Here is a 15491-nt window from a genome sequence, read left to right on the forward strand (position 1 = left end):
GAAGTGTAATGCAAGATACAGCAATTCCTGTTGGAAAGAGTGACGGAAACACGACCAAGTGTGTTCTTTTCAGGAATACCTGTAAGTGTCCAGATCAGAGAGTACTGCAGTGCACTCCCAGCTTTTCCTTTCTGGCTGCAGTAATTAAGTACAAGAAGTGAGCAGTAGTGTCTAAAAGAGCCAGTATCTACTTTGTACTTAAATAAGTCCAAAGCAGATAAGCAACTCTAAGAAGTTTAAATTTTAATCTGCATCAGCTGGATATTGTAGGAATTGAAGAATTCTTGAACCAGTAGGATTGCTTTAATAGTCTAGTATATGTTTGTAATATTCAAGAAGGAAAAAACCCTTTTTATGTCTCTAATAACTGTGACTAGATTTTATTAAGTTTATAGTTGGCATATTATAAAGCTAATTCGGATTTTCCTTCAAACTGATTTTAATGGATTTAAATGAAGATAAGCTATTTAATTTATAGCTTCCCTTTGTGAGTCAATGAGAACTAAATATAATCTGTCTGATACTTCTCACATCTCCCATCCTTTATCTTGTTTTATTTCTTCTTGGTCCTCTGCATTTCACCACCTCTGCATGTCTTCATTTCTGTCCCTTCTGTTTAATTGTTTCCCTCTCTCCTGGCTTAGATTTTTCTCTGTCCCGTGTTTCAGTCCCTGCTTGCTGCTCATTCCCCGCTGACTCTTCTGCACAGGGGGAGGCCAGCAGAACTTCTTCCCCATTTTGAGATGCTGACCATAATCATAGAATCATAGAATCATAGAATCAGCTGGCTTGGAAGGGACCTTCGAGATCATCAAGTCCAGCCCTTGATCCAACACCACTGTGGTTGCTAGACCATGGCACTGATGCCACATCCAGTCTTATCTTAAAAACCTCCACGGACGGGGAATCCACCACTTCCCTGGGCAGCCCATTCCAATGGCTGATCACCCTCTCTATAAAGAAATTCTTCCTAATATCCAACCTAAACCTCCCCTGACACAACTTAAGACTGAGCCCTCTTGTTTTGCTGAGAGTTGCCTGGGAAAAGAGACCAACCCCCACCTGGCTCCCCCCTCCTGTCAGGGAGTTGTAGAGAGTGATGAGGTCTCCCCTGAGCCTCCTCTTCTCCAGGCTGAACAGCCCCAGCTCCCTCAGCCTCTCCTCATAGGACTTGTGCTTGAGTCCCTTCCCCAGCCTTGTTGCTCTTCTCTGGACCTGCTCCAGGACCTCAATGTCCTTCCTGAACTGAGGGACCCAGAACTGGACACAGCACTCCAGGGGTGGCCTCACCAGCGCTGAGTCCAGGGCAAGAATCACATCCTTGGACCTGTTGGCCACACTGTTCCTGATCCAGGCCAGGATCCATTGGCCTTCTTGGCCACCTGGGCACATTCTGGCTCATGTTCAGCTTCCTGTCACATTGTGAAGTATTTGAGGTGGTTTAACCACAAGTTGGAGCTTCTCCTTCACCTCAGGCAAATAAACACAGCATACAGTAACAAAACTTCATGAGAAGTGTTTTTTCTGGAAAGCCCAAAGGGAAGAAAGGGGAGGAGGAAAAGCTGACCCAAGGTTACCCCTCCCTGTAACTCTGGCTCTGTGTTATCCCTCATTATACGGCAAAACGTTTGCAAATAGCAGCTTCCCTTGATCTCTCCTGATTTATGAGGAGTCATTTCTGTTGGCAGTTTGGAGAAGGTCTCAGGAGTCCCAAGTTCCTTTCCAGCCAGCCCTGCTGAGCCCTGGAGGAGTCCCCGTTGTGCCTTTCCAGTTCCCTGTCATTCCTCATTACAGGATGCCCGTTCTGTTACTACTTCTGCCTTCTGCCAATACCTTTTTAGTTCCTGGAGCTGAAAAGGATATGAGGACATGGAAGTTGCTAAGTCAGTTTAATTCTCTGGGTTTTGTGGTTGAGGGTTTTTTTTTTATTATTTTTGAGGTGGTTTTTGGCAGACTGTGCAGTAGAACCTGGTGTGTGAGAATTAACTGTTAATATAACCTCATTTAACAAATGGGGAAGAGATTTTCTTTCTGTTCAATGTAATGATCTAGAAACATGCTAAACAAACCCTGCAGATCATAAAACTGTGGTTAATTGATGGTGACCCTTGAAAAGTATTGTAAGAAAATACACTTCACTCCAGCTGTGGGACTTCTCTTGGGTGATAAATTTAGTAAGTAAAGTAGAGTAAATTTAGCTTTGCTTAAAAGGTCCATGGTTGCTGTCTTTGATGTAGACTTGAACATCCTGAGTTACATAACTGAGCCACGTTAGGACTGCAAATGCATGGAAGGTGCTTCTGTAGCATTAAAACCAAGCGTTGTGTCATCGTATTTTTTTCAGAAATATCTTTTATATGAAGGGATTAGTGTCTCTTTGAGGTTTGTTTTCATTTTATCATTATAACTTGCTTTATTCTTCCATGCCTGAGGGTTTATGCTGAAATGAGCTAATTGCATCTTATGATGATGAAAGTAGCTGGTTTTATATGTCTCATGGTTATTCCTTGTTCCTTATGGGATGAGGAATAATCCATTTTCCTCTTTGTATTGCTCATTGGTAGAAATGTCAGAGGTGCCGAGAAGGCAGTGTTGGTTCACTTAGAATTAGCATATTTAAACAGATTTACTTCTGTTTTGTCATGGAGAGTGTTTGCATAGACATCGACAGAAATTCTGTTCGTGTGTTCTTCTGAAAATGAAGGGATTCACTGAGAGATCATTGAGAAGTAACAGGATTATCTGTAAACTCAGATAACCTCCCCATTACAGTCAGAATAATTGGAATAGCTAAACTTAATCATTAAATAAGGGGTGGACATAGGCTGCCTTGGTTTCTGACAAAGAGAGAGAACAGCTAAAATATCCTTGCTTTTCCGTACAGTGCCTGTATAAAGTGCTTGAGAAATGTTCAGATGCACTAAAAAGCAGTATATAGGAGACTGGTAACTCTTGAAGCTAAATGAGGGTTATTTTAGTGCACTGTGCTGTCCTTGCACTGTCTGGTCGTTGTGGTTGTGACCCGTGTGTGACCAGATAAATACTGTCTAATGTCAGGGCTGTATTGATCTCAACCTGAGGAGGCACCGGATCGAAAGCGAATTTCAGCTTTCCAGCAATAGGAATAAACCAGATCAATACACAAAGGCAAAAGTGGAGGCGGTTGTGGTGATTCACACACAGCCCCACAGGTCCCAGTTACATACAGAGCTCTGCAGCGTGGCCCTTCCATTGTCTCTCTGCTGGGAAGGGTGGGACTTTGAGGTCTCAGGGAAGCTGAATTCAGGGATCTCTATATCCTGAACGTGCTGGTTTAGCTTGAGAATGAGAGGCACAGAATGAGCTGGTTGGCACAGCAGTTTTGTAGCACCCTTAGATACTCAAGGCAAGGGCCAATGAGAAGGTGAAGGTACTGGAGCATCTCTCCTGCAAAGAAAGCTGGGATTGCTCATCCTGGAGCAGAAAGGCTCAAGGGGATCATATCAGTGCGTGGAAGTACCTGGAGAGAGGTTGTAAAGAAGGCAGAGCCAGGCTGTGCTCAGCAGTGCTCAGTGAGAGGAGCAGAGGCAGTGGGCACACAGGAGGCTCCACTGGCACATACAAACTCCTCCACTGTGAGGGGGAGCAGGGACAGGCTGCCCAGGGGGGTTGTGGAGTTTTCACTGTTAGAGACGTTCAAAACTTGATTGCACACGGTCCTGGGCAACCAACCCTGCTTGAGCAGGCAGGTTGGATCAGGTGACCTCCAGAGGTCCTTTCCCACCTCAAACAATTGTGATTCTTCCATTACTTTTGTTCATTAGTTCATGTAAAATTGTATTAAAGACTTCTAGCAATAAGCTTACTGTGAGCCTTGGTAGCATCTGCCTAAACCTACTTTTACCTGTCCCAGTGTGCTGCATTCCCTCTCCTTGCAGCTGGGAGAAGACTTGAGGAAAGGGTTAAGGGAGATCTGTAATCTCCTTGTATCAGCATCTCCAAATTGCTTATGCTCCTGATTCATCTTGCAGCCAACTCCAGAGCTGCATTCCCAGGACACGTCTCCTGCAGTGGTGGCTGCTCAGCACAGACCTGGGTGGCTGCAGGTTCAGCAGCTGTCTCTGCAGGATTCAGCAAAGAATTGTAGATGAATAGGACTTCTTAAAATAAAGTTGTGTAAAAACCGGGAATAAAATAGAATAAAGCATTAAGGGCACTGATATACTGGCCTTATGTAGCTTTTCCTTTCAGTACAGTGCTCTTGTATCTCCATAATTACGTTCACGTTCTGACAGAGGCAGGCATGGAAACCATGTGCTTGTATTCCTCTCCTTTTTGCTGCTGCCTGGCTGGCCTTCAGCTTGTGCCATGCACTGTTTCCTCAGGCTGGACTAAAGACTCCTAGATCTTCTTGAAAAGTCATTTTGATGTTTTATGCTTGCAAAGAGCCAGAGTCTTTGGTCTGTTGGTCTGATGTCAATGCTCAGTGATGCAAAGGGTTCTCAAATCAGCAAACCCATGAGATTTTGGATTTCTTAGAGAAGATTAATTTATAATGGAATTGTTGATTTTAATAGTCCTGCAAGATGAGTAGTTCAGAAAAGGACATACTTCCAGGTAACAGGGTGCCTTCATAGAAAATGTAAAGGTGGTGTTGCCACAGCAAGTGTTAAAATTAAGTGTCCAGGATATCAAATGACTGCTGAATTATGGAGCAGTTGTCAGAGAGTGGGTCTGGGAGATAACTGAGTTGGTGTGTTAACACTGCAGCTGGCCCTGGCTCTTCCTGAAATGTTTCTGTCTGGAGTATTGGAAGAACTCCATTGTTTAAGCAAATGAGGGACAGACGTTTCCTTTTTGAAGAAACAGTCTGTGCACTTCAACAACTACAAACCTGAGAAGCTTTCTAAAATCAATCTATTGGCAAATCTTTATCTGAGCATGCTGCAAGGCACTTCCTCCTAAAATCAGTGGCACTGAACTGGATAAACTTCCTTGATATTGCAGCATTTTCTCTCTTTATTAACGTTTTGCCAGCAGCAATACAGATGCCAAAGGTCAGGGAGGCCCTACATAGCTACAAATTCTCTTGGAATTCTTTCTTAGACCTGGAGTCACTCGGCTTGCAAAGGAGAAGTCAAGCAACTCTGGAAAGCAGACCTTCCTTTAAAATCTTAAATGGACTGGTTATATTGATCAGGTCATCTTTTGATGGCCAGAAGTAGGTTTAATTTCAGAATTTGTAAAAATGTGTTGAAAGAAACATTGACTAGAAAGACAGCTCCTTTGTCAGTGAGGCTGCACAAAACTAATATTCTAAGACCTAGATTTTGTTTTTTAAAGATTTGGGTTTTTTAAAGAGTAACCATATTTTTATGTTTTATACTTCTTGTAGGGAAGATTTCTAGGCACTTGTTTAAAAGTAAAGTAAGTTTTGTAGCACCATCAATTGAGGTAGATAAATAGGAGTTGAGGATTCAAATATATCCCTTTTTCCATGTTCCCTTAACAGTTTCCCATGATTTTTCCACATAGTGGGGCAGCTAAGTATTGTTTGTTTGAAACAGGCCTTAAACTCTCCGCTTGATTCTGGAAATTACCCCATGAGTTGGTGGTAGAGTCAGAAATATTTGAATTTCAAATTGCAGATTATTACAAGAACAGTTTTTCCAATCTTGACACATACAGTTGTGTCTCTAACAGAGGAGACATAATGAGAAAACTAATCTGAAAATTAGCAAACCAGAAGAAACTTGGGCAAAATTCCTTGCTCCAGGGGTAAATCTGTGGGTTACCTTTTTGACTTGTCTGATTATGAGGTGGTGCCTGTAACAGATCTTAGAGAAAAAGGTGAGATGGTGATGAGTAAACTGGATAATGTGGTTTTTGCTTGGGGTGATCTGTGTTCATGTCCTCCAGAGAGCCATTAAAAAACCAGATCAAACCTCAGACAAGATCTGGTGCTTAAAACAATTCCCTTCAACCTCTAACAGAAGAATGCTGGATGTCGTATCTGCTAAAGATCGTGTGACCCAAATAAAGCCCCAAACGTCATAAACCAGAAACTGAAATACTGTGATTTCTACAATCAGATGTGCGTGGCCCTTCCTGCCAACTATAAATCGTGTGGGGAACAAAGTACCCAAACCCCATCAGGTGGTGTACAGAGCATCTCACTTCTTGTGGGAGATCAGGGAGCTCCCAGGATAAGGGTGTTAAGAGTGACTCTGGATTCACAGCGCTCCATGCCAGTGGCAAAAAATTCAGCCTGGTACTTTCAGAAGTTGATCTCTTGCCCAGCAGCACAAAGAGTGTTTTTCTTTTGACAACCACTCTGAGAGAGGATATGGCAGAGTAAGGGGAATAAATTATGTATCAGTAGCAGAGGAGAGAGGGAGCGTGTCCAGAATGGGAGAAGGAGAAGGAAAACAAACCACAAACATAGTAAAGGTCATGGATATTGTTTGTTTTTCAGAACAAGAGAGTTTATGCAGAATTGATTGTTTTGTGTCTGATCTAGTTTTGCTGTGATTTTTTACAGAAAAATGTCATCTCTTCTGTTGCTGATTGATGGCTCAACCCTGTTAAGGGCTGAGCTGTTTCTGCCTTACCTCTGTGACTGCTGCAGGGTAGAATCTAGAATGGTTTGGGTTGGAAGGGATCTTAAAGTTCGTCCTGTCCCACTCCCTGCCACGGGCAGGGACACCTTCCACTAGCCCAGGTTGCTCCAAGTCCTGTCCAACCTGGCCTTGGACACTTCCAGGGATCCAGGGGCAGCCAGAGCTTCTCTGGGCAACCTGTGCCAGGGCCTCACCACCCTCACAGGGAAGGATTTCTTCTGTTATATTTAACCCAAATTTCCCCTCTTTCAGTTTGAACCCATTCCCCCTTGTCCTGTCACTCCAATTCTTGATGAAGATTCCCTCTCTGGTTCCCTGTAGCCCTTTCAGATACTAGAAGGTGCTGTGAGGTCTCCACACAACCTTCTCTTCTCCAGAACAGCCGCAGCTCTCCCATCGTGTCTCCAGAGGGGACGTACTCCAGTCCCTTTACTCGTGGCCCCCTCTGGACTTGCTTGGACAGTTCCTTGTCCTTATGTTGAGGGCACCCAGCACAAGCAGGTCATCACAACACATCACTTTCTTTTTTAGAGCTCTGTACAGAATAGTATTGACATAGATATCCTTATTAATCTCAGGCTCCCTTTTCCTTCTGTGCAGTCTTCAGGAACCTTGGAGCTGTCATTCTCTGTCATCCAGCTCTACCTTGCCCAGCATGTTGTAGCTGAAAACTGTCAGCACCACTTTCTGAGAGGGTGAAAAACCTCCTGCAAGGCAGGTGGTCAGTGTGTCCTCACCAGGGCTGCTCCTCCTCCCAAGCAGCTTTAAGACTGATTTCAGTGTTGATAGGAGCTGACAGGAGGAGAGGAAATGGCCTCCAGTTTGGCCAGGGCAGGTTTAGGTTAGATATTAGGAAAAACTTTTTCACTGAAAGGGTCACGAGGCATTAAAATGGGCTGCCCAGGTGGAGTCCCCATCCCTGGAAGTGTTCAGAAAACACGTGGATGTGGCACTTGAGGACGTGGTTTCGTGATGAGCGTGGCAGTGCTGGTTGTTGGTCAGATTGGATGGTCCATGGTAAAGATTCTGTGATTCTGTGAAATACATTGACAGCCTTCCAAAAGGAGCATCATTCCCCATTCCCTTGGCACTCGTGGGTGATGATATAAATAAGTTGGCCAGTGCAGTCCCAGTGGTTCTGCATCTCAAAGTGGCAGAGTCCCATCCCACAAGTGTTTTAAAAATTGGCTGTTTTGAAGTGATTGGTAATTTTACATTTGTAGTCTAAAAGGGTGCATGTTGTAGATCATTTCTGAGGATCCTGTCTTGGGAATTCTCAAAATTTGCCCACCACCTTGTCAAACACAGCTTGAGAAGTACAGGAAATAATTTGATAAAAGATGTTTGCTTCCTTGGGGCAGAGCTTTATTGGTAATCCAAAATGATGAGAGAAGAGAGACCTTGACACTAAATTTAGCTCCAGGTGTGACCTGCCAGAAGCCCAGGCCTGCTCAGATATGAACTATTGATCTGGCCCTGTATCCAGGGGAACTGCTGTTCCTTCTGCTTGTGGGAAGGGGTTTTGCCAAAGCAGCAATAAATGCAGCTTAGAGTGAGCCAGCACTTGCAAATTCAGCTGACCAGGGTGTTTACTGAATTAACCTAAATATTATGTTCACTTTCAATATCTTGATACATAACTGTTAAAAAAACGTCTCCACAGAATAATCCCCTGCTTTTTTTTCTCCATTTCTCTGTTAATTAGTACTCTCTGAGTGTTAGATGCTCTCAGCTGAATAAAAGCTGATGATGATTGAAAGAAAATCTATTTATAGGCAAGAGCTGAACTACAAGGTATGTATTACAAATATGCTACAGAAGACCTGAGCAGAAGCCAAACATCTTATATTCAATGTTTTTGGAAGGATGAGCTATTGATTATGGTTTTTTTCCTCCCCAAATACTGATTAGTAGGGAACCTGAGGTTTTCTTGGATCACAGATTCTACTTGGAGGGTTATAATGTGCATGGAAAATGAGGAGAGGAAAGGGATTGATAATGTCTATATAATGCTGGCACAGTGTGCTGTCAGGTTCACTGGAAGCAGGAATTTGGTGGGACATCAGTAATAATGAGGGCAGAGCTTCGTGCCAGTTGTGGAGATCATTTCAAACCCAGGCTGACTGACCTCATCTCTTCTATGTAGTTTGTGTTTTCTGCCTGTTTGTGATTATGTTTTAGAGGGTCTAAAGTAATTACTCATATTTCCTGTGTGGAACTGCACGGAACCACAGAGAACTTTAAGGAACAAAATAAGCAATCTGCAAAAAAATCTGTTCCTTCAGCAAACACTTGGGTACTGAAACAATGTCATAATGTCAGGAACGTGCACTGGCAGTCAGTGTTTAAATTTACGGCTTTTCAGGGTTAAGAGCCAGGTTTACTGAGGGTACCTCCAACTCCTGATACCAGCAGGAGCTGTGTTTTCACGTCTTGGCTGAACAGGAGAGATGAATGCCTGCAGCAGCCTGGGGGCTTTTGCTTTCCATACAACATGTAGCAAAGTTTCAGTATCTGATCCTGAAGGAGCATGACACACCAGATTTCCAGGGCATGGTAATTTTAGTTGCTGAAAGCCCATTCTGATTTTTTTTTCCCCTTTTCTTCCTTTCCTTGGTACTCTGAATTCTGACTATTTTTAGCTAGTGAAGAGATGAAGTTCAGGTGATACAAATTCAGCTTGTTGAGCCTCACCAGAGATGCAGACCTTTAAAATGGGCCACTCAGGTGAACTCGCAGTGAGTCTCCAGCACAGAGAATCCCAGAGTGGTTTGGGTAGGGAGGGACCTTAAAGCTCATCTCACTCCCACCCCCTGCCATGGGCACGGACACCTCCCACTAAAAAATGCAAATCATATATTCCTGTGTAAACATATGTGATAAAACCAACTTTGAAGGATTTTAAGATTACAGATAAGCCTTTGGAAGTTCAGTACAATATAAGAATTGCCTACTGACATACCTAATGATATATTCTTGATCACACAGAGGTCCATGGTTTTGGGTTGTGTTCCTCACAGGCTCTCTGCCTGGTTGTGTACAAAAGTGCTTATCTAATGAGCTGCTTTATTTTTTTTCTTCCCCCTTACTATTTTGGTCATGTAACCCTGTGCCTTACTGGACACCTCTCAGATCAGGATTGGAGGCTGGAGTTATTATTTCCCTCCTCGGCGTTTCTGCAGGACTCATCACTACAGCATTTCAGTGCTTCAGATGTTAATTGATTTTCGTACCACCCTACTGAGATGGGAAATTATTATTAACCAGGGAAATGGAGCACAAGGAGATTGAGGTCAGAATTGCTGCTCAGTTGGAATGCCAGGTTTCAGACACCTGTGACCCGGTTTATTATTTCCTTAATATTCACATTAAACTGTTGAATTCCTTTAATTCTGCATCTCTCCCCACTGAGTCAGCAGCTGTAATGCAGAAGCTCTGAGGAAAACTCAGGTGACCACTCCTGGAATTTTTTTTGCATAAAGGACGTGCCTGGTTTCACAAAAGTGATTTTTAGGCAGAAGTGGGCAAGAAATCTGAGTCTCAACATGGCCTTGACATGTTATGCCCCAGGAGATTTTTCTTACTTAATAAATTCTTCTGGCTGATTCAATACTTATTCTCCAGTTCTTGGAAGTCTCTTCTGCTCCCTGTCTGTAATTCATCATGAGAATGTGTCCACTTGAGACAACAAATGAGTTGGAGTGCATGTGAGATGTTCTTAATTAAAAATTCCAGATGCACGTGCATAAAGATTGCCCAATGTTTCTACTGTAACATTTATTTAATACAGTTTCCTGTTCTCTTGGTTATTTCTCTGTCCATCTGCCTTCTGGCATCAAACGCCCACACGGAGCAGCATCTTGAGAGCTGGAAGTGGCAGCAATGTCAAGGAGTCAGTTTTCCAGGGCAGTTGCTCCGTTGCAGGAGTTGAGCTGTTCCAGGAGGGAGGTGACTTGGAGCAGAGAGCTCGTTCAGCAGGGTGGCAGCTGTCAGAGTGCTGACACGGGAAGATTATTCTTTTTCCTGGGTAGAATATTGTTTCTCTGAGTTGGCAGCACCGAAATGATTATTAGAAGTGAGAAAGATCATTAGAACTCTGAATGCTTTGATAGCCATCTCACCTGAGCTTTTTGGTTTTTCCATCATAAATTAACTAATCATGGCTTTCAGAAGAATAAAAATCCTCCGAAAGCCTAAATGAAGAGAACTGTAAACTGTGGTACTCCTGAGAACAGTGCTGTCAACAAACTGCCTGCAAAAAGGTAGAAACTTAACCAAGGTATTTTTGGTCTATTTTAAGAAGTAGTTCTACACTCTAGACTCATTGCCTGGTTGTCTGCAATTGTGGGTTTATTGTATTTTGAAGGGATATTGCTTTCTGAGAAAGAGTTAATTCTCCAGTCTTCCAAATTAATTTTTTGGGGTCCATTTAATTGTTTTCCTCTGGTTTTTCAGAAGTATCTTTTGTTAATAATGCTGAATGAAGACTGCTTCAGGCTCCTTTTAACTCAGTAAAAGTGACTGTGCGCTTGGGCCTTTACACAAATATTTTTGGCCCTACCTTGGACATCTTCCTTGTCAGCTTCTGTGTGCTCAGTTACATGTTGACCTCATGATCGAGGAAAAAGAAGTACAGGGAAGTCAAACACAATGTCCCAGCTTGACAGGAAAGTGATGTGTGTGCTGGACGTGGTGCCCTTCCTGTAATTTTCTCTGGGTCTTATCAAATTTGTGCTGAAGAATTCACATAACTGTGCTGGTAGATCTCAAATGCTGTTTAAGGCATTTCCTCATCTGGGACCCAAACTGCAGTTTTCCAGCCTCTCCGGTGTTTGGAAGCCACGTAAATGAAAATACTCATTAAAGAAGTCTGATTAGAGAACTGCTTGTTATTAAATTTTCATTATTAGTCTGTGTATTGTTGCTTTCTTGTGTGGTTAGTTTTGGTTGCTCATAGTTGCGTGGTGCTTTGATGAGAATCATCATGATAACACAGTGAAAGCACAAAAATGGGTTTTATTTTCTCCAGCAGTAGCAGTTGGCATAATAAAAACATCACCTTTCTTTATAAGCTTTCCTTGTCATAGCACACAACAATATGCCTGGTATTTTAGAGGGCTGGAACACCTCTCCCGTGAGGAAAGGCTAGGAGAGCTGGGGGTATCCAGCCTGGAGAAGAAGGGAAGGCTCCAGGGTGAACTTAGAGCCCCTTCCAGTGCCTAAAGAGGCTCCAGGAGAGCTGGAGAGGGACTGGAGAGGAACAGGACAAGGGGGAATGGCTTCCAACTGCCAGAGGGCAGGGTTGGATGGGATATTGGGGAGTAATTCTTGGCTGTGAGGGTGGGAGGCCCTGGCACAGGTTGCCCAGAGAAGCTGTGGCTGCCCCATCCCTGGAAGTGTCCAAGGCCAGGTTGGACGGGGCTTGGAGCAACCTGGGCTAGTGGAAGGTGTCCCTACCCATGGCAGGGGGTGGGACTGGATAATCTTTAAGGTCCCTTCCAACCCAAACCATTCTGAGATTCTCTGTGCAGTGTTACTCAAGCTAAAATACTAAAGGGGGTCAGAAAACACGAAGTGATGTTTGTGCTCAGGGCATCCATGGCTGTGTCCTCACTGCCATGGAAGGGGATGGAGGAATACAGCAGTGGGATTTCATCTCTGGGGTAGTCTGGTCTGGCCCAGGGTGGTGCCTCTCTGTGTGTTGGCTATGGATGGGCCCAAAGGGAGCTGGAGCTGGGAATTGCTGTGGACCTCTGGCTCAGCCCTCCTCAGGCAGCTGTATTTCTATGTGGCACAGGCTCTCTACAGAGGCTTTATGGGATTAGGAAACCACTGAAATTCAGGAGATTACCTGGTTACTGACTCCAGCAGGTATAAAAAGAGCTTTTTTTATGGAAAGCTCTGGATTACGAGATACAGTCTGAGGGTTTAGAAGCTTTTCTGTAACAGAGTTATTTTGTTTTCAGGGTAAAAGTATATATAAAGGATTTATTTTCCAAGTCACAGGTGAGGATTTTGTTGTTTTTTCCTTAAGGATTAGAAAGGTAATGGTGAAAAACACCATTTGATATTTACCAACCTAAAGATACATCTCACACTGACGGCAACTGGAACCTGAAGATAATTGATTAACTGTTGTAGTTCCAGCTCTGACATGTTGATACCACTTCCTCCTGCACACAGTGGTGTTTCTCAGGTCTGATTGCAGTGATTCCCATCTTTTTATAGGAATTCTTTATGAATTTTTAGCTATCACTTTTTATGGCCACTTGATACACATTTCAGATTAGTACCTTTGAGCTTGCAGGAGAGGGACACTCTAATTCTCTTTTTTACTGCCAGAGCAATACAATAAGCATATGATCTGTGGTAATAATGCCCCAACAGTTAAATTACTAGTAATTTCCTTGGAGTTTTAAGGATGAACCTTAAGCCTGAAGGCCAGAAAACATGCCACGTTGCTCTGGCTAAACTGTGAAGTTATTACTGCATCTGAGACTGCAAAGGATTTTCAGTTTCTTCTCAGAACATTTCTGGAGGATGAGTCAGTGAAGCAGTTACCTGATGTATCCATGTTGATTACACAGGGCATTTTCTGTTATGTGGATGTTTAATTACACTGTTACTGGGTTAATACATGGAGGTTTTTCTCTCTTTTTTTACAGGATTCTGCTCAGGAGAGTGTCATCAAACGAGATATCCATCGTACATACCCAGCACATGATTATTTCAAAGATACAGAAGGAGACGGTCAGGAATCTCTGTACAAAATCTGTAAGGTACAGTCAGTGCTCTGAATTTTAAAGTGGCTCCATATGTTGCTGTGACTGTATTTTGCCCTGCTAACCCTGTTCTGGTCCAAGTCTCTAATCAATAGGATCTGAAAGCTTTATTTAGGCTGCGTGCGGAGAGTGTAGTGTTTCTGCCACACTTCCTCTAACCTTGCATTTGGCATCTCCTGAGGAGCAGGTGAGAGGAGCGAGGCTTGGGCTGGCTTTGCTGAGGGGCACTTTGAGGTCAGAGATCCTCCTCAGTGGAAGTGTGTAGGAGAACCTGGTTTTGCTCTGAGCTTGAGAGGTTTGCAGAGGAAGAGAAACCCTCAGAGCAAGCTCTGCTGTGAGGTTAAATAGGAATGTCTGTAGATGATTATCCAGAGAACCAAGTTCGCTGACCATTCCACAAGCAGAGCTTTCCACTCACTGCTGCCTGGTCACCCCTGATGAAAAAAAACTCTAATATTAATGTGCACATGGGGAAATTGAGGTACTAAATGAACAGGTTTGTCTAGCTTGTACAGATAGACTTGAGTTGCTCAGGAGAGATCCAGAAGGTGGAATATTGCAGCTTGGTGGGTAGTTCTCTGGCTGGTACTTGTGGATTCTGTTGTGGTTTTGGCAGTCAGTTTTTGTTTCACATTTGTTTCTAAAACTCAGGAAATTCATGTAGAATATTCTGTAGAATATTATATAATGTAGAATTCATTCTATTCATCTGGAATAAACGATTGCCTTAGACAAAGCCACTTCCACTTCCCTTCCTCTTCCTTGTTACTGTTTCTACTTCCTTCTGATTAATAGAAATGATGGAGTTGTCATAACAAGTACACAAGAATGTCCTGCCTTTGGGGTGTAATGATACATATTCCTGTTCTCCAGATGAATTCTGTGGGGATACAGACTCCTATTCAAACAGTGATCTGGATGACTGTTATAAATAGAGCTGCTTAGGTATTGAGTTCATTATTGTGAGTAATTCACATTAAAAGAAGAGATACAAAGTAAAGGAACGGAGAGAACTTTGAACCAATGGTATTGATTTCTCACGAATCTTGGAGGGCTCTGGAGGGCTACAGGAAAACAGTTCCTGTGCCAATCTAGGAAAAGAATAACCAGGACAATGCAGGTAATTGTGGGCTTGTCGCTTTGATATCAGTTAAGTGAAAAATGATGGAATAATATTCATCTTTTCAAGAACTAAATGTGAGAATTGTGTTATAATGAAGGCCTATGAGTTTACTGAAAATAGATCTTGACAAGCTAACACAAAAAAATAGAAATACAGGTTTCATTGATGAAGGTGATTCTACTGAAATTCTGTACATTATTTAGCCCGAGGTGAAAAGAACACATAAATGCTGGACAAGTTAGAGCATGAGCAAGATACACATTAAAGAATTTAAAACTGGCCAGCAGGTTCCTAAGCATCAGTACTGAATTAATGGATTTCAGTCAGGGCATCATGGAGATCCCTTGCTCATTCCAGGCACTCTCGTTAGTGCCCTGAAAGAAACCAGAAAGTCATTTGTCATGAAGGTATCTCCATGGCACAGGAAAAAAGGGAATGGTAAATAATGAGACGTGGAGAAGAGAAGGCTCTGAGGAGACCTTAGAGCCCTTCTAGTTCCCAAAAGAGCTCCAAGAAAGCTGCAGAGGGACTTTGGACAAGAGCCTGGTGGAACAGTCTGGCCCCGGAGCCACAAGCTCATGGGCTCAGCCAGGAGTTTTACTTTATATATATGTGTATATATATATATTTCCACTGTCCCTGTCAGTGTGAGCTGAGTGAGGGGCTGCAGGAGCTGTGGGGTGTTATAGGGCAGTGTCCTCCCTGTCCCTCAGGGGCTGTGGGTGTTATAGGGCAGTGTCCTCCCTGTTCCTGTGAGCTGTGGGGTGTTACAGGGCAGTGTCCTCACTGTCCTTGTGAGCTGTGGGGTGTTACAGGGCAGTGTCCTCACTGTCCCCATATGAGCTGTGGGGTGTTATAGGGCAGTGTCCTCACTGTCCCCATATGAGCTGTGGGGTGTTATAGGGCAGTGTCCTCACTGTCCCTCAGGAGCTGTGGGGTGTTACAGGGCAGTGTCCTCACTGTCCCCATATGAGCTGTGGGGTGTTA

At 43.4% G+C, this 15491-nt stretch overlaps 1 protein-coding gene across 8 annotated transcripts in view; it reads left to right on the plus strand.

Annotated features, from left to right (window-relative positions):
* RABGAP1L (RAB GTPase activating protein 1 like) overlaps positions 1-15491 on the plus strand; it is a 224857-nt gene that overhangs the window by 109162 nt on the left and 100204 nt on the right. For all 8 annotated transcript variants that reach the window (XM_027694793.1, XM_027694796.1, XM_027694799.1 and 5 more), the window contains one exon: positions 13265-13378. In XM_027694793.1, coding sequence (XP_027550594.1) covers positions 13265-13378 — 114 coding nt within the window. The remainder of the gene's footprint in view (positions 1-13264; positions 13379-15491) is intronic.

This window comes from Neopelma chrysocephalum, unplaced genomic scaffold, assembly GCF_003984885.1.
Source record: "Neopelma chrysocephalum unplaced genomic scaffold, ASM398488v2 Primary Assembly neopelma1_98, whole genome shotgun sequence".
NCBI lineage: Eukaryota > Metazoa > Chordata > Aves > Passeriformes > Pipridae > Neopelma > Neopelma chrysocephalum.